Source organism: Chiloscyllium plagiosum, chromosome 9, assembly GCF_004010195.1.
Source record: "Chiloscyllium plagiosum isolate BGI_BamShark_2017 chromosome 9, ASM401019v2, whole genome shotgun sequence".
Classification (NCBI taxonomy): domain Eukaryota; kingdom Metazoa; phylum Chordata; class Chondrichthyes; order Orectolobiformes; family Hemiscylliidae; genus Chiloscyllium; species Chiloscyllium plagiosum.
This window is the reverse complement of record NC_057718.1, coordinates 3,759,147-3,779,104: the sequence shown is the minus strand read 5'-3', so window position 1 is coordinate 3,779,104 and position 19,958 is coordinate 3,759,147. Positions and strand designations below refer to the sequence as shown.

The following is a 19,958-nucleotide window of genomic DNA, read 5'->3' as shown; positions in this document are numbered from 1 at the left end:
GATGCTGGAGATCAGAGTTGAGAGTGTGGTTCTGGAAAAGCACAACAGGTCAGGCAGCATCTGAGGAGCAGGAGAATCAACGTTTTGGGCAAAAACCATTCATCAGGAACCTTTATGACATGCCTGGCAAAATTCAATGAGATCCTTGTGCAATCCAGGCCAGTAAAAATGTTTTGTATGTTAACTTGATGTTTTCTCACTCCTTAATGACCCTCTAGTAGCAGCTCATGTGCTGCTCACAACACCTCCATTCTATAACCAAGTGGCAATATGACTTGATGAACTTCTGCCCATTTCTCATCTGCCTGAATTCGTGATGGTATCCATTTCCTTAATAAGCCATCATATTAAGGTCATAACATTCAAGGATACATTCAAATTATTTTTCTATTTATGTCTTTTGATACAATTGCTCTAAATGTTCATCTTTCTGCTGTAACTCAGTTCATTTATCTGAACTAAAGATATCCGCATTATCATCTACCTGCTCTCGGTTTGTGTCCACCATCTGAACAAACAGGGTCTCTGCTAATTCCACTTCAAGTTTCTTCTCTGAAATTTTTGCTCTTTCTGTTTCAACTGGTGACTTTGTGACCTCATTTCCACACAGTCAGGAAAAATCCCAGGATATGTGTCCTGCAGTCATTCAGTTGCTTGAGTTTCTACTGGCTGTCCAATCACCGTAGGTCACACTCCGACCTGTGAACTAGCTTTATCATTAGTAAGGACAAATTGTATTCCTAGAGCTGAGAGTTTGTCCAGTACTCCCACCATGATTTCTGTATTCTTCACTGGACACTCTCAGCTCACTTTACATAATTGTGCACTTCTTGTTTCACCTTGAATTCCAGCTACTAGCACCTTTTCTGGCAATAGTCCTTCAGAACTACATATATATCCTCATCTTTCAGCATCACAGCTTGAGAGAATCCTGTATCTCTTAATATCGTAACCTTTTTACCTGCTGCTCCTGTCCTATGCAGGTAAACTTTACCTTTGCAGGTATAAGGTTAAGAAGATCTGGCACTTCCTCCTTAACCTCCAACCAGCTTGTACATTCTGGTGCAGCTTTCTAGCCTCCACTGTGCTTTCCATTACCACAAAGTCACTGGCTTATCCTATTTTTGTATATTTGGCTTCCCAGTGTTTTTCCTAACCCTCCAACACTGTGATTTCATGTGGCTTACTTTATTGCAGTGAAAATACTGAAGCTTTTTAATTTATCATTCCCCTTCAAGGATTTCCATTTTAACCTGTGGGAAGTTATCCCTATGATCATCACCAAGATCTACCTTTCCCTTCCACGTAAGGATTTATCTTTTCCCCAATTTCTGTCCTCCACTGATGGAAATTGCTTTTCAAAGCAAAACTTTGATTTATGGCCAACTCATATTCATCAGCCAATTCAGCTGTTATCTTGCCTTTTTAACTCTCTGCTCTTCCACATGAGTGCTCATTACTTCAGGAAGTGAATTTTTAAACTCCTCCAAAATAATTGTCTCTTGAAGAGAGTCATACATTTGCTCTTTTTTTAATGCCTTTATCCACCTCTCAAAATTACTTTGTTTGTATGTTCCCTCCTTACATTCCTGAAACATTGCCTGTAGGCTTCTGGCACAAACTCATCTGCACCTAAGATGGCTTTCTTCACCTCCTCTTATGCCCCAGATAGCTCCTCTGATGGTGATGCGAATACCTCACTCTCTCTACCTGCAAATTTGTTTGGATCAACAAAACCCACATGGTCACTGGTCATCACATTTGTTTATCGACCTTTTCAAATGAGTTCAAAAAGACTTCCACATACTTCTCGTCAAATTTTGGCAAAGCTTGAATATATTTAAACAGTTCTCACCAGGCCTTTGACTACCATGGGTTTGCTCATTCTCACGCTCTTCCTCACTCAGCTTACCTTCAGCCCTCAGCTCCATTCCTTTCAGCTCACTTTCCTGTCTTAGCGCAAGTTTCTGAAGTTCAAGCTCTCCCTCTTTCTTCCTTTCCTCCTTCTCCTTTCCTCTCTCTTCTCTCTCTCTCCCTTTCTCATGTAATTTCTTCATCTTCCCTCTCTATTTCTCTCTCCTTTTCTCTCTCTTTTTCTCTCTCTTCTCTTCTTCTTTTTGTTCAATAATGTGATCCATTCTTTTTCTTATTGTTCTGCTAAAGTGATTTGTTCTTTAACCTTTCCTCTACTTTTAATCAGAATTCAAGCTGTCTCATTTTCAATTAAATTTTAGCCATCCCTAAAGATTCCAGCAAATGTAAATGCTGAGTAATTGATGTAATTATCTCTCGTTTCTTCACAGAAGGAGGCAGCTCCAACCTCAGCTTGTCTGCTAATTCCAGCAGCTTGGCCTTAACCACATTTATTAAAAATCCCCAAGGTCACTTCTTCCAAACCTAGAAAACTCTTGGTGACTGAAAGAGCCATTGCTATCCCAAGCACTGTTTAAACCAACCAAATTCAACACCTGGAACAAAGAACACTAACACCTCCCACTCACTGCCTTCGAGTCCAACAACCCTAATCCCAAATCAGACCTATATAACAAATCCTGCAAAGAGCCCCCAATCGGCTATGGACCAGGCCAGACACCCTCAAAACATTTCAAGAAAGTGGGCCAGACCCTAACCTTGCTCATTGTTTTAGGCAGGTGTGACATGGATATTCCAGAAGGGATGCAGTTCGTCAAACCAAGTTGTTTTAAACAAAACAGAATTTATTCACAAGATTATCGAATGAAACACAAACAAAACAGAACAGAATACAGAATAACGTAGCTTGTCCAAAAACCCAGCAGATTATCCCAACTTAATGATGCTGTTCCAAATATTTGCAATAATCTCCATAAACACCTCTTGGCACAAAAGGTAAAATCAAACACGGCGTCTCAGAGAAGTCAGAAAGAGGATCCGCATGGACCTGCGTCTTTGGATCCAACAGGTTTTACAATTGCATGACTGCTTTCAGTGAATAGCCAGACTGCCAAAACCAAACCAAACCAGAGTTAGCTGAGCTGGGAGAACTGGCCATTCTCCTTTCATTGTACCAGTGTTTATGTTTTAAACATAAAAGCCTTTTGTCTGAGGCAGTATCTGTTAGCTATAATTAAACTGTCCCTAAAACCCATCCAAGCCCAGACTTTTCAGATATTGTGTCTTTACGATGTCTGCGAAAAACAGGTCCAAGAACAACAAAACCTGCTAAAGGAGCATCATCATCACATGATCATTCTGAGAGCTGGCTCTGAGGGAGATGGATCAGTGTCAAGGAATCTGCACATGTAAATGAAGGGTGACTTGGTGATGAGATACCAGCTTCTGTGGAGTTACTTCATCTGTAATGGTCACTGTGTCAAAATCGATCCCGATTGACTGGGTTAATTCCGATCGGGATGTCGCTGATCAGTTTTACAGGATTCTGAAGGGGGAGGGTGAGCAGCCAGAAATTGTGGTACATATTGGCACCAATGATATAGCCAGGAAAGGGATTGAGGATCTGAAAAGTGACTACAGAGAGCTAGGTTGGAGGCTGAAGAGCAGGACGAGTAGAGTAATGATCTCAGGTTTGCTGCCAGTGTCACAAGATAGTGAGGTGTGGAACAGTCAGCGAATGCAGCTTAACACATGGCTGTGAGGCTGGTGCAGGAGGGAAGGCTTCAGATACCTAGACCATTGGGATGCCTTCTGGCAAATGTGGGACCTGTACATGAAGGACGGTTGCACCTGAACTGGAGGGGCACAAATGACCTGGGTGGGAGATTTGCTCGTGGGTTTGGGAGGGTTTAAACTAGTTTGGCAAGGGGGTGGGAATCAGACCTACATATCTGCAAGGAGGTCGGTTGTAGACGGGGCAGTGACAGCATGTAGTGAATCTATGATGAAACAAAGTGATCGGTTAAAGTGTGTCTGCTTTAACGCAAAGATTGTCAGAAATAAAAGTGATGAACTTAGAGCATGGATCAGTACTTGGGGCTATGATGCTGTGGCCATAATGGAGACATGGGTTTCATCGGGGCAGGAATGGCGGCTAGATGTTCCAGGGTTTAGAACATTCAAAAAATACAGAGAGGGTGGAAAAAGAGGAGGGGGTGTAGCATTGCGAATCAAAGAGTGCATCACAGCTACAGAAACAAAGGCTGTTGAGGAAGGTTTATCTACTGAGTCAGTATGGGTGGAACTTAGGAACAGCAGGGGAGCAACTACCTCATTGGGGGTTTTCTACAGACCCCTAATAGCAGTAGAGAGATTGAAGAACTCATAGGCTGGCAGATTTTGGAAAAATGCAGATGTAGCAGGGTTGTTATGGGTGATTTCAACTTTCCGAATATTGCCTGGAACCTCCATAGTGCAGATAGTTTGGATGGAGCCGTTTTTGTCAGGTGTGTTCAGGAGGGTTTCCTTACTCAGTATGTCGACAGACCAACAAGGGGAGAGGCCATTTTGGATTTGGTGTTCGGCAATGAGCCAGGATAGCTGTTAGATCTTGCGGTGGGAGAACACTTTGGTGACAGTGAACACAACTACCTCACATTTACCATAGCCTTGAAGAGGGAAAGGAGCAGTTACTAAGGGAAGATATTTAATTGGGGAAAAGGAAATTACGACGCTATCAGACAGGAGTTGGGAAGCCCAGACTGGGAGCAATTGCTCCACAGAAAGGGCGCAGCAGACATGTGGAGACTGTGTGAGGAGCAGTTGTTGTGAGTGATGCACAAATTTCTTCCTCTGAGACAGGTAAGAAGGGGTAAGCTTAAGGACCCTTGGATGATGAGAACAGAGGAGCTTCTCGTCAAACAGAAGAAGGCAACTAATGTAAGGTGGAGGAGGCAAGGATCTAGCACATCTTTAGAGGATTACAGGCTTGCTAGAAAGGAGTTCAGAAATGGACTGAGGACAGCCAAGAAGTGGCACAAAAAAAGGCTTGGCGGGAAAGATTAGGGAGAACCCAAAGGCATTTTACTCATATGTGAGGAATAAGAGAATGATCAGGGAGAAAGTAGGACTAATCAGGGATAGCATAGGGAACTTGTGCATAGAGCTGAAAATGTGTTGCTGGAAAAGCGCAGCAGGTCAGGCAGCATCCAGGGACAGGAGAATCGACGTTTCGGGCATAAGCCCTTCTTCAGGAAGGGCTTATGCCCGAAACGTCGATTCTCCTGTTCCCTGGATGCTGCCTGACCTGCTGCGCTTTTCCAGCAACACATTTTCAGCTCTGATCTCCAGCATCTGCAGTCCTCACTTTCTCCTCAACTTGTGCATAGAGTCTGAGCAGATAGGGGAAGCCCTAAATGAAATTTTTGCTTCAATTTTAATTAAAGAAAGGGATTTTGTTGTGAATGAGAACTTTGAGGAGCTGCGATACAGGCTTGAGCAGATCAAGATTCATGAAGTCGATGTGCTGGAAATTTTGGCAAACATTAAGATTGATAAGTCCCCAGGGTCAGACCAGATTTATCCTAGGCTGCTCTGGGAAGCGAGAAAGGAGGTTGCTAAGCCACTGACAAAGATCTTTGCCTCCTCACTCTCCACAGGAGTCGTACCAGAGGATTGGAAGGACGCAAATGTTGTTCCTCTATTCAAGAAGTGTAATAGGGAAATCCCTGGCAATTACAGACCAGTCAGTCTTATGTCTGTGGTCAGCAAGATTTTGGAAAGAATTCTGAGGGATAGGATTTATGACTATTTGTAAACGCAAAGCATGATTAAAGGCAGTCAGCATGGCTTTCTGAGGGACAGGTCATGCCTCATTATTCTTATTGAGTTCTTGGAGGTGGTGACAAGACAGGTCAACGAAGGTCAAGCACTGGATGTGGTGTATATGGACTTCAGCAAGGCATTTGATAAGGTTCCCCATGGTAGGCTCATTCATAAAGTCAGGAGGTATGGGATACAGGGGGATTTAGCTATCTGGATTCAGAATTGGTTGGCTGACAGAAGGCTGAGAGTGGTTGTAGATGGAAAGTATTCTGCCTGGAGGTCAGTGCTGAGTGGGGTCCCGCAGGGGTCTCTTCTTTGGCTTCTGCTCTTTGTAGTTTTTATAAATAACATGGATGAGGCCGTCGAGGGTTGGGTAAGTAAATTTGCCGATGACACAAAGGTTGGAAGTGCCGTTGATAATATCGAGGGATATTGCAGGCTGTAGCGCAACATAGGCAGCATGCAGGGCTGGGCTGAGAAATGGCAGATGGAGTTCAACCTGGATAAATGTGAAGTAATGCATTTTGGAAGGTCAATCTCAAATGCTGAATATAGGATTAAAGACAGGATTCTTGGCAGTGTAGAGGAACAGAGGGATCTTGGTGTTCAAGTACATTGATCCGTCAAAGTTGCCATCCAAGTGAATACGGTTGTTAAGAAATCATATGCTGTTTTGGTTTTCATTTACAAGGGGATAGAGTGATAGAGCTGCAGTTCTACAAGTCCTTGGTGAGACCACAATTGGAATACTGTGTCCAGTTCTGGTCACCCTACTATAGGAAAGATACAGAGGTTTTGGAGAGGGGGTGCAAAGAAGGTTTACCAGGGTGCTGCCTGGACTGGAGGGCATGCCTTATGAAGAGAGGTTGACTAAGCTCTGACTTTTCTCTCTGGAGAGAAGGAGGAAAAGAGGTGACCTGATTGAGGTAGACAAGGTAATGAGAGGCATGGATAGAGTCAACAGCCAGAGACTTATCCCCAGGGCAGGATTGACTGGCACAAGGAATCATAGTTTTAAGATATTAGGAGAAAGGTATAGAGGGAACGTCAGAGGTAAGTTCTTTATGCAGAGAATTGTGAATGCATGGAATGCGTTGCCAGTGGTGGTAGAAGCTGAGTCATTAGGGACATTTAAGCCAATGTTGGACATGCACATGGACAGCAGTGAATTGAGGGGTGCATAGTTTGGTTATTTTATTTTACATTAGGATTGATCCTCGGCACAACATCATGGGCCGAAGGGCCTGTTCTATACTTTTCTATGTTCTAAATCCCGGAATTCCCTCCATCAGGGCACTGTGGATCTACCTACAGCACATGGACTGCAGAAATTCAAGAAGGCAGATCACCACTAGTAATAAGCAACAATAATATTCACAATGACAGTGGTGATAATAGTAATGAAAATGGTGATGATGATGATGGTATTGGCAAAACATTTAGAAATGTCTCGTATGATCCAGCAGAGTCAGCATGACGTCGTGAAAAATAAATAATGCTGGACAAATTTATTGGAATTTTTTGATGAGGTGAGAAACAGCATAGATAAAGGGTATCCAGTCGATCGTGCATTTGAACTTACAAAATGCTTTATAGAATCCCTGCAGTGTGGAAACAGAAACTTCAGCCCAACAAGTCCATAATGACCCTCTGAAGAGTAACCAACCAGACCTTATCTTATATTTATCCCAGACTAATGCATTAAACCTACACATCCCTGAACACTTTAGCATGGTCAATTCACCAAACCTGCACATCTTTGGAATATTAGAGGAAATAGATGCAGATACAGGGAGAATGTGCAAACGCCACACAGACAGCCACACAAGGTTGGAATTGAACCAGGGTCCCTGGTGCTGCAAGGCAGCAGTGCTAACCACTGAGCCACTGTCCCAACCACTTTTGGTCAGGTACCACAAATTAAACTACTTAATACGAAGAGAGTCCTCAGTGTAACAGGGAGTAAAGACAGAGGATTTACTGACTAAACAATGGCAGAGAGTTGGGTTAAATTTGGCATTTTTGGGGGGGGAGTTCTCAAATTAAGCGGCTTATACTGAGGTTCCTACTTCTTAACAATTCAAAACTATCACCTTTCATCAGAAGAAAATGTTTTATATATTTAACATACGCCAGGACTCGGTGAATTATAAAAATCAGGCTTTCCATGTAAATGTGCCTCTTTGAACTGAAAAACAATACAATTCCATCAACCTCTAAGCACCCTAATGATTTCAATGTTTACTTTGTCTGCTTATAAAAGCTCACCCAGTGCAAACAATTTCCCATTCACAATCCAAGAACTGTTTCTGTCAGATAGATTTCTTCTTGAAAAAAATGATTGTCACTCCAGCAATATTGTCATTGTAATCTTTAAATCCTCTCATACACACAAAGCCCAAAGACTACATGTCACTAGTTCAGAATCCAAACTCAATGCAAAATGATATTAAAATTAAACAGAAACCATACACCTCTCATCAGCAGTTAGTCTCTAATATCACAAGTCATACTAAATCTGTCACTGAATCAACACTATTTTGTCTATTTTCTGTCCTCCAATCCAAAGTCAACAAATAGCAGGTTGATTAATGACAATAAACTTGACATTGGTTGTCAGCTAGACAGATTCTTGAAACAAGCAGAAAATGTGATCAACATCTGCATTTGTATTTGAAATTAAAATACCTCCCATTAATCTTAAACATACATTTATTCACAGACAGGGTAACCTGGTTCTGCAGAAATAGTTCATGCTGTTTGTCAAAAAAAAGCTTGAAAGAAAGACCACCCCAGTGCAGCAAGGATATCACATCAGAAGTCAGAATGTGCTGACATCTCAGAATTTCTTCAGTTTCATGTGAATTGTGCAAAATTAGTGCTTTACTTTTACTACAAAACTTTACAGAATGGTTTCTGAACATTTCATGGTTTATTTCAATGAAAGAGTATACTCCCAAATCTGTCTGCTCCTGCACACCATTAGAATTAAACTTTTAAATAAAATTGTCTCCACTGCTCTCATTTCTCCACTCAATCTGAATATCCTCACATCTGTCTGCATTATATCTGATCTGCTATTGGCTGCCCACTCACCCTAAATGGACAAGTAAAAGAGAAAGCCCCAGGAATGGGGACTGAAACCAGGCTCTCAGCAATATTCAACACGAAGCTCCAGCTAATTATGTTGGGAACTCCCAGAATATTATGATCATTCTTCCCCAGTCAGGTGGCTCAGATGGCTGGAGTATAATGTAGAATAATGACAACATCTCAGCTTCTATTGTCTATTCTATCGCAATCTCAGCTGTGGAGCTCATGGAGAGCGAGCCCTTCCCCTTTCCCTGTGCTCAATGCGGTGTGGTTCCCTTTACCCTGGATCAAACCAATTGTCTCTCAAATGGAGAGAGATGTGTGTACCCCTTTGTCCTGTACGGTTGATTCCTAATCCCTGGGAGATTCCCCTGCAGATGTGGCACCTCACAGAGCAATCTCCCTGACTCTGCACATCCAGCCCAATGGCACTGACACTCTTGTCAGTTGAATGGAATTAATATAACACAATCTCCAGGATAAGGCTTCACATTTCCACAAAACCCTCCTCCCATTGTTACAAAAGTATCCCCTTTCTCCCCACCACCTAAGAACACTGAACCTGAGCTCAGCTTCCTCCTCACTGTGAATCCATTCCTGAGATCACTCTCTATCACTTACTCAATCTTCTTGATCACAAACTGATCTCCAATGCATTAATTGGGCAAAAGATTATTGTTGGAGGTGATTGTCATGTCAACTCTACTTACTGTCTACAATGAGTTGGCTTCCACTTCCATAGACCTTTCCCCAGACTGAGCAGTAATAGACCCCAGTATCATTGGGCTGGACGTTTGTGATGGTCAGAATGAAGCTGATATTGGAGGCGTCTCTGAAAGGCTGGAATCGCTCAGTGAACCCTGGGCTCCGTTGTGTGGAGCCACTTCCTGGATGTGTTAAAACCCGCTCCATAATTTGGTCTGCGGACAGTCGGTACCAGTGAACATCGTTGTGTGTCACTACAGCGTTCCTCATGGTGCACTGTAACCGGGCAGTGTGACCCTCAATGACACGTTCCAGACACGGAGATTGGAGAACGACAGGACCATTGATACCTTTAAAGAAAAAGAAAACAAGATGTTTATTCCCACAAGAGCAGATTCCCTGTACTACCATATTGAAAGGATCTGGCAGAGTGGTAGGAATTTTCAATTAAATTGTGAGAACACGTTGTTATACTAATCCATAGAGCTGCATTTGTGACTGAATTATATCAAATAAAATCCGTCCACATAAACAGATATAATTAAATAAACAGTGTGTGAAATAATATTTCTTAATTCTGTTGAAAATCTCTTCGACATTTTGGATACATCAATGTCTTCTGCAGCACGATCAAAACCCACATTCACTTCCATCTGGAAGGGCAAGGGCAGCAGATACATGGGAACTCCACCACCTGCAAGGTCCCCTCCAAGCCACTCACCATTCTGACTTGAAAATATATCACCGTTCCTTCAGTGCTGCTGGTCAAAATGCTGGAATTCTCTCCCTCAGAGCATAATGGGTCTATGTGCAGGACATGGACCACAGTAGTTCAAGAATGCAGCTCACCCCCAGCAATAGCGACAATAATAATTCCATGTTGTCTAAACTTCTGGAGCAGCCTCTCATGTGGAACCTTCTTGAAGGCCTTACTAAAATCCATATAGATTACATCTAACCCCCTGCCCTCATCAACCTTTCTGGTCACTTCGTCAAGGAACTCAAATAAATTTGTAAGGCATGATCTCCCATGCACAAACCCATGCTGACTACTCCTAATCAAACCCTGTCTTTCCAGATGTATGTACATCTTATCCCTCAGAATCTTCTCAAGTAACCTGCCTCCCCCAGATGTTAGGCTTAACTGGTCGATAGTTCCCAGGTTTCTCTTTGCAGCCCTCCTTGAATAAGGACACACCATTTGCTACCCTCCAATCTTCCAGAACCTCAGCCTTGGCAAGCGATGGTGCAAAGATATCAGCCAGGGCCCCAATCCTGCCACCGGTCTCCCACCCTGAAATACGGGCACATTCCTTCAGGGAAATGGCTTGGCTGGAAAGCTCGCAACTTCGCCCACAAACATAAAATGTCCAAAGGAAGTTGAAAGGCTGCACTGGGGCGAGACTGGGTGCAGAGGAGGTTCACGAGGATGATTCTGGAATTGAGGCGGTTGACTTATGAGATTGTGTAGACTGGGATTATATTCATTGGAATTTAGAAGAATGAGAGGGAATCTTGTGGAAGAATAAAATTATGAAGAAAATAGATCAAAGTAGAGAGGATGTTTCCATTGGTGGCTCAAACTAGGTCAAGAGGGCGCAGCCTCAAAATTAGGGGGAGCAAAGTTTTGACTGAATTGTGGAGGGTGGTGAATCTGTGAAATTTCCTGCACAGTAAAGAAGTTGAGGCTTCCTCGTTGAATGTTTTTAAACCTAAGATAGATAACTTTTTGGTCAGGAAAGGAATTAAGGGTTATGTTTGGAGGGTGGGTAAGTGGAGCTGAGGCCATGAAAAGATCAGTCATGATCTTATTGAGTGGCGGAGCAGGCTCGAAGGACCAGATGGCCGACTCCTGCTCCTGGTTCTTTTGTTGAAGAAACAGAACACTTGCAGGAACAGATTTCTGGGATCTATCAGTCGTGTGTGGGAACCAGAGCACTGAGTAAAGAAAATCGGTCAGTAAGGGTTGATGTGACACCACAAACAAATGAAAGGGGAGCTGAAACTCTCCTGGAAGGTGAAGATAATTCAGAGGGAGGATTTGTGATGATGTTCCCCGTTGAGGATCAGAAAGAAGACCTTGAATGGAATAAATTCGCAGTCAGCTAATACTGAGGAAGGATCTGCATTATAGATTGGTTAGTAAAGTGACATCAGATGGGATCTGGAGGAGTTTCTAAATTGGATACAAACTTGACTGGAATGGAGGAGACAGAGGGTGATGGTGGAGGGGTGCTTTTTAGACTGGTGGCCTGTGCCCAACAGTGTTCCACATGGATCGGTGTTGAATCCACTTCTTTTCATCATTTATATAAATGAATTGGGTATGAGTGTCAATGGTTTGGTCAGTAAGTTTGCAGATGATACCAAAACAGTGGACAGTGAAGACGTTTATCTTAGTATCCAATTGGACCATGATCAGATGGGCCAATGGGCCAAGGATTAGTAGATGGAGTCAATTTAGACAAATGTGATGTGTTGTATATTGGTAAGGCAAACCAGGGCAGGAGCTATACACTTAATGGTGGGACCCTGTGTCAGGATTGTAACACGGTCAGCCAGGTAAACCTCATGGAATATGAGTTCCCTGACTGGGGCTATTAATCTGTTCCAGTCAGGAAGCTCTGGCTGACAGATATGAACAGGAGTGTCAGGGGTTCTGTCTGCTCTGAGAGCTGGCTCCGAGGGAGCTGGATCAGTGTCACATACTAAATAAAGGGGGTGCTTGGTGACAGAAAACTGTCCAGAAGGCCAAGTGGCAAACATGATGCCTTGAGCTACCTCATGCTGCCAGATGAATCCACTGATGATACTGTCACTGCAAGAGTCCGTTCTCATTTATAAACTTTCTGGAAACCCTTCTGGTCCCACCGCTGACCAGACCTGACTGTGGACACTAAAAGATTCAATCCTGGCTCAACTAAAACAACTGATGTTGTTGGGGGAAGTCAATGGGGAATTATAGGCCAGTCAGCTTGACATTGGTGGTGTTGAAATTGCTGGAGTCAATCATTAAGGATGGACTAATTGAGCATTTGGGAAGTAGTAACAGAATCGGTCCCAGTCAGTGTGGATTCATTAAAAGGAAATCATGCTTGGCAAATCTCCTGGACTTTTATAGAGGATGTAACCAGTAGAGTGGACAAGGGTGAAGCCATAAATGTGTGTCTGGACTTTCAGAAGGATTTGACAAGATTCCAGACATAAGATTAGTCAGGAAAGTTAAAGCTCATGGTATTAAAAGGAATGTATCTACATGGATAGAAAACTGATTGACAGACAGGAAGCAAAGAGTTGGAATAAAGAGGTCCTTATCAGAATGGCAGGCATTGCTGAGTGGGATAACGCAGGATTCAGTGCTGAGACCCCAGCTGTTCACAATACACATTAACGATTTGGACGAAGAAATTGAATGCAATATCTCCAACTGCGCAGATGACACTAAGCTGGGTGGCAGGGTGTGCTGTGATGAGGATACTAAAAGGCTGCAGGGTGCTTTGGACAGACTGCCAGAGTGGACAAATGTAATATAATGTGGATAAATGTGGGGTTATCCACTTTGGTTGTAAAAACAGGAAGGCAGATTCTGATCTGAATGGTGGCAGTTTAGGAAGAGGTGAGGTGCAATGAGACCTGGGTGTCATGGTGGAACAGTCATTGAAGGTTGGCACACAGGTACAGCAGGCAGTGAGGAAAGCTAATGGCATGCTGGCCTTCATAGTGAGAGGATTTGAGTATCGGAGTAAGGATGTCTTGCTGCAGTTACACAGGGCCTTGGTGAGGCCATGCCTTGAGTATTGTGTGCAGGTTTGTTCTTCTAGTCTGAGAAGGACATTCTTGCTTTTGAGGGTGCCCAGTGAAGGTTCACCAGACTGATTCCTGGGATGGCAGGAGTGACATATGAGGAAAGACTGGATCAACTAGGCTTGTACTCACTGGAATTTAGATGAATGAAGGGGGATCTCACAGAAACATATAAAATCCTGATGGGATGGACAGGCTAGATGTGGAAAGTATGTTCCGAATGTTGGGGAATTTCAGAACTGGGGTCACAGTCTAAGAATAAGGGGTAAACCATTCAGAACAAGGATGAGGAAGCATTTCTTCACTCAGAATTGTGAAACTGTGGAATTATCTCCCTCAGGAAACTGTTGGGGCCAGATATATTCAAGAGGGAACTGGACGTGGCCTACAGCTAAAAGAATAAAGGGTCTGGAGATAAAGCAGGAATGAGATACTGAGATTGTATTATCAGCTATGATCTTTTTGAATGCTGGTGTAGGCTCGAAGGGCTGAAAGGCCTACTCCTGCTCCTATTTTCTATGTTTCAGTAGGTTTGCAGATGACATAATAATTGGTGGAGTAGTGGATGGTGAAGAAGGTTGCCAAAGGATATAGTGGGATTTTGATAAATTGGAAAGTTGTCTGGTGAAATGGCAAATGGAGTTTCAGCTGGACAAGTGTGAAGTGATGCATTTTGGGAGGTCAAATGCGAGAAGAAAGACTAAATAAATAGCAGGACCCGCAGGAGCATTGATATCTAGAAGGATCTTGGGATGCAAGTCCATAGCTCCCTGAAAGTGGCAATACAAGTGGCTAAGATGGTAAAGAAGGGAGATGGCATGCTTGGCTGCATTGGATGGTGCATTGAGGATGAAAATTGGCATGTCAATTTCCAGCTGTATAGCACTTTCGTTCAGCCACATTTGGAGTATTGTGTGCAATCATGGTCACCACACTATTGAAAGCATGTGGATACATTGGAGAGGGTGCAAAAGAGGATTACCAGGATGCTACCTGGATTGGAGTGCATGAGTCTATAAGGAGAGGGTGGACAAACTTGGATTGTTTTCACAAGAGAATCAGAGACTGAGGGACGACCTGGTAGAAGTTTATAAAACTATGAGAGACATGGATAGGATGGATAGTCAGAGTGTTTTTCTCAGGGTGAAAATGTCAAACACAGGTGGCGTGTAGGTTTAAGGTGAAGGGGGTGAAACTTAAAGAAGATGTGTGAGGGAAGTTTATTACACAGAGAGTGGCAGATGTCTGGACTGCACTGCCAGGGGATGTGGTAGAAATAGATTCAACAGTTGCACTTAAGAGACATTTATGCAGACACATACACAGGGACGGAATAGAGGGATATGGACCATGTGTGGGCAGATGGGATTCATTTAGAATGGTTTCATGATTGACACTGAGTTTATGGGCTGAAGGGTCTGTTCCTGGGCTGGACTGTCACATGTCCCATGCTCTAGAGAGCAGGATGCTGCACCACCCCCTTAACACCCATCTCAACTCCCTCTCCACCCTCACCCACACTACAATCACTAATGAGACTGAAACACTGGACACTAATACCCTGTTTGTCAGCTGATCCTAGTGAACCATCCCCCATTATCATGGATGGACACTTTATTTATCTCAGTCAGTAATATTTCATATCGAGAAAACTATTTCTTAGCAAACTCAACAAACTGTCAGAAAATTGATCCAAATCACTGACTGCCTGTATGAGGGAAATGTGAGCACAGAGCTCCTCACATCAACAATGCTCCTTCCCAGGCCAATTAGCAGCACCACACAGAGTCCCTCTGTCCCCACAATCCAGACCAACCATCCGACTGCCTCTTTCCTCTTACAATGGGGAGCCAGCTCCTGCCTACTCCCTGTTCCAGATCCTGGAATCCAGATTCACTCCCAGCCCCAACACTGAGCCACCACTAATCAGCATCACAACTGATCTTCGTGTGACTGTGCATCTCACTGTCTCTCCCCCTACTTACTCTCGCAACTCTCCACTCCTTTGAGAAACATTGAGTCCACATTCTGTTGGAAAATCTCAGACACACATTGCAGCACCTGGCACTGCTCTCTCTATGTCCCCCTCTGACTGCTTTTCTCATCAGCTTCCTCCCAGCACCAGTGGTTTCTCCTCCAGACTCTGATCATCTCAGTGCTGTCCCCAGGGCACCATTCCTGAACACCTTACATTCATCATTTCACCCTCAGAAACCTGGTCAACATTTCCATCTCCCCCATCACTGCACTGTTTCACTCCACCTCCTCCAATCATCACAAGGCTGTTCCCACTTTCTCCAAATGTCTGTCCAACATGAGGACTCAGTGAAGATGAAACATCCCCTTCAGCTCAGCGAACAGCCACACTGTACTCACCCTCATAGATACTCCTGAGGCTACACCCAGCGAGGGGCAACTTTGGGGAATGACCGAACCTGAGCTGACCTTCCTCCCTGCAGTGAATCCATCCCTGAATCACTCTCCATCACTTCCTCAATTATCCTGATTGCAAAGGCACCCCTATTCATTCATTTGGAAAAAGGCCATTGCTGGAAGAAAATTGTCATGTAAACTCTACTTACTGTTTACAATGAGCAGGCTTCCTCTGTCTTCGATCCTTCCCTGCACTGTGCAGTAATAGATCCCAGTGTCATTGGGCTGTACATTTGTGATGGTCAGAATGAAGCTGTTACTGGAGTTGTCTCTGGAAAATGAGATTCGAGTAGTGAGCCCTGTGTTCCATTGTGTGGAATACTTTCTTTCACGTGTGGATAACCACGTCACATGACTCCCTGGTTCTTGTCTGTACCAGCGAACATCGGTGTGTGTCACTGTGGCATTCCTCATGGTGCACTGTAACTGGGCAGTGTGACCCTCGGTGACACGTTCCACTATCAGAGACTGGAGAGGGACTGGACCAGATGCACCTTTTGAGGAAAAACATCAAGAATATAAGAATCATTTGTTCAGGTCACAATGTGCCACAATGTTCAAAGGGAACACGTTCTGCATTAAATATGGATCTGGTTAAAAATTGAATCAATGAAACTGGAGCAGATCAAACCAACCATGTTTGTGTAATTAAATAACTTTAATAACTTTTGTGTAAATATTTCAAGAAGAGCAACAGGGTCAGAGTGTACAGTGATGTTGCCTGAATAAAGGGCAGCTCCTGATTACAGCTCCCAGCCTCAGGCTCTTCCCACTCCCTGTCCTGATCCCCTGCCCCCACCCCTTCCCCACATCCTGTGCCCCCACCAGATGCTCCAAGCTCCTCACGTCTCCCGGTCTCTTCTCCCTGACCCCAGCCCTATCTGGTGACCCACTCATTGGTCAGAAACTGCAGCATCTTCAGGAAATATCCCACATTCCCTCCTCATCCCACTCACTGCTTTCCTCGGAATGATCACCTTTCCCTGAGTCTGACCCCTTGCAATCCTCCCACTGGCATGTACACAGTTCCCTGTGTATTCATTGGGACTGGGTATCCCTGGCACTGTGGATCTCCTAATTGCTAACTGATCCCATGTCTCCATGTGCCCAGGAGCTGCTGACAGAACTGGAACCCAGTTTCTCAGATGCATGTATCTTGCAACAGCTCTTAAAGTGCCTGTCCCACTCAATCCCACCGTCCATCTCTGGCCCAGGATACACTTGTTATCATCTAAGACCAGAATGTTCCCTGGATGGATGGGACATTTGGATCAAATCTCTTTTCAGCTTTTCCTTCTCCAAGGGGAACATTCCCAATCACTTTGACTGGTGTTGTTATGGTCCCAGTTGATGTTAATTTTGGACAAATTTGATTCCAGACTGAAATCTGGCTTGGATTCTTTTTTGTTTCAAACTAGCAAGTGTTCCACTGAGAAAAAATACACACAATGCAGCAGACTTGGTTTCAACAGGAGGAAAAGATTTTTTGAGATTTTTATGAAGTGTTTTTTGTGTGAATAGAACTGAAAAAGAATATAATGTACCAAGCTATATTCATAAAAGCACTATTTTTAAGACTGAGAAACACACAATGAAATACAATACTTTAGCAATCACAACAGTATTTCTTGACATAACACACACATTAAAGAAAATACCCTTCTGTATCAAGCCTATTGGGGTTGACATAACTCCAAGAACTGTTTCTGTCAGCTCTGTAAGCTCTCACTTCAGAACATCATTCACTCTGTCTTAAAGTTACAGTGTATGTCTTCAACTTCACAACATTGGCAATTACATTTTAGTTGGGATAAAACCATATCCCATTAATCTCAAACATACATTCAGTACAGACAGGGCGACACAGCTCTGCAGAAATAATTCATGCTGTTTGCAGAAATAAAACCTGGAAGAAAGACCATTCCAGTGCGGCAAGGAAATCATATCAGAAGTTAGAAGTGCTGACATCTCAGACTTTCTTCAGCTTCATGTGAATTGGGTGAAATTAGTGTTTTATTTTTGCAACATAACATTAAGTAATGGTTCTTATACATTCAATAACGTTTTTCAATGAAAGAGTAAACTCCCAGCTCTGACTGCTTCAGCATACCATTTAGAATTGCACTTTTAAATAAAATTATCTTAACTGCTCTTATTTCTCCATTCAATACAAGTATCCTCACATCTCTCTGCATTACATCTGATCTGCTATTGGCTGCCCATTCTCACCCAATGGGTCAAGTAGAAGAGAAAGCCCAGGAACTACCTGAGCCAGGATGGGGACTGAAACCATACTCTGAGCAATATTCAACCCGAAGCTCCAGGTAAATATCGTAGGAACTCCCAGAATATTATGATCACTCTTCCCTAGTTGACGTCTCGAATGGCTGAAGTCTAATGTAGAATAATGCCAACATCTCAGCTTCAATGCCAGTCTCAGCTGTGGGAGCTCATGGAGACCAAGCGCGTACCCTTTCCCCATGCTCAATGTGGAGTGGTTCTCTTTGAACTGGATTGAACCAATTGTCTCTGGAATGAAGAGAGATATGTGTGCTCCTTTGTGCTCTATGGTCCATTCCCAATCCCTGGGAGGTTCCCTTGCAGATGTGGCACCTCACAGAGCAATCTCGCTGACTCTGCTCACCCAGCCTGATGGCACTGACACCCTTGTGAATTGAATGGAATTAATATCACTCAATCTCCAGGATAAAACTCCACATTTCCCATAAAATCCTCCTCCCATTGTCACAAAAATATACCCTTTCTCTCCACCACCCACCAACATTGAACCTGAGCTCAGGTTCTTCCCCACAGTGAATCCATCCCCAAGATCACTGTCCATTACCACCTCAATCTTCTTGATCACAAACTGATCTCCAATTCATTCATTGGGCAAGATGTTATTTTTGGAAGTGATTGTCATGTAAACTCTACTTACTGTCTACAATGAGCTGGCTTCCACTTCCATAGATCTTTCCCCAGACAGAGCAGTAATAGACCCCAGTGTCATTGGGCTGAACGTTTGTGATGGTCAGAATGAAGCTGATATTGGAGGGGTCTCTGAAAGGCTGGAATCGCTCAGTGAATCCTGGGCTCCGTTGTGTGGAGCCATTTCCTGTATGTGTTAAAACCTGCTTCATAATTTGCTCTGGGGACAGTTGGTACCACTGAACATCGGTGTGTGTCACTGTGGTGTTCCTCATGGTGCACTGTAACTCAGCCGTGTGACTCTCGGTGACAAGTTCCAGGCTTGGAGATTGGAGAAGGACTGGACCAGTGATAGCTTTAAAAAAAAAGATTACAATATGTTTATTCCCACAAGAGTAGATTCTCTGTACTGCCGTATTGAAAGGATCTAACAGGGCGGTAGGAATTTTCAGTGAAATAGAGAGAACACTTTGTTATACTAATTCAGGGAGCCGCATTTGTGACTGATTCATATCAAATAAAATCCATCAGCATAAATAAAAATTATTAAACAAACAGACTGTTAAATAATATTTCTTAACACTGTTGTGGTTCTGTTCGCCAAGCTGGGAATTTGTGTTGCAGACGTTTCGTCCCCTATCTAGGTGACATCCTCAGTGCTTGGGAGTCTCCTGTGAAGCGCTTCTGTGATGTTTCCTCTGGCATTTATAGTGGTTTGTCTCTGCCGCTTCCGGTTGTCAGTTCCAGCTGTCCGTTGCAGTGGTCGGTATATTGGGTCCAGGTCGATATGCTTATTGATTGAATCTGTGGATGAGTGGCATGCCTCTAGGAATTCCCTGGCTGTTCTCTGTTTGGCTTGTCCTATAATAGCTGAAAATGTGTTGCTGGAAAAGTGCAGCAGGTCAGGCAGCATCCAGGGAACAGGAGAATCGACATTTCAGGCATAAGCCCTTCTTGTCCTATAATAGGAGTGTTGTCCCAGTTGAACTCATGTTGCTTGTCATCTGCGTGTGTGGTTACTAAGGATAGCTGGTCGTGTCGTTTCATGGTTAGTTGGTGTTCATGGATGCAGATCGTTAGCTGTCTTCCTGTTTGTCCTATGTAGTGTTTTGTGCAGTCCTTGCATGGGATTTTGTACACTACATTGGTTTAGCTCATGCTGGGTATTGGCAACCCAAAGGACTAGCCACACTACCATACATCAAGAGCATTTCCGAACTGACAGCCAGACTACTGCGACCACTAGGACTCATAACAGCACACAAACCAACCACGCAGCACTCTCAGACAACAACTCA

General features: G+C 43.6%; 1 protein-coding gene across 1 annotated transcript in view; it reads right to left on the bottom strand.

The window, feature by feature from the left end:
- LOC122553153 (basement membrane-specific heparan sulfate proteoglycan core protein-like) overlaps positions 1–18,935 on the bottom strand; it is a 45,800-nt gene extending 26,865 nt beyond the window's left edge. Inside the window, exons 1-3 of the mRNA XM_043696741.1 lie at positions 18,671–18,935; positions 15,882–16,226; positions 9,501–9,845 (exon numbers count right to left, since the gene is read on the bottom strand). Of these exons, the coding sequence (XP_043552676.1) occupies positions 9,501–9,845; positions 15,882–16,226; positions 18,671–18,935 (955 nt within the window). The remainder of the gene's footprint in view (positions 1–9,500; positions 9,846–15,881; positions 16,227–18,670) is intronic.
- Between the last annotated feature and the right edge of the window lie 1,023 nt (positions 18,936–19,958).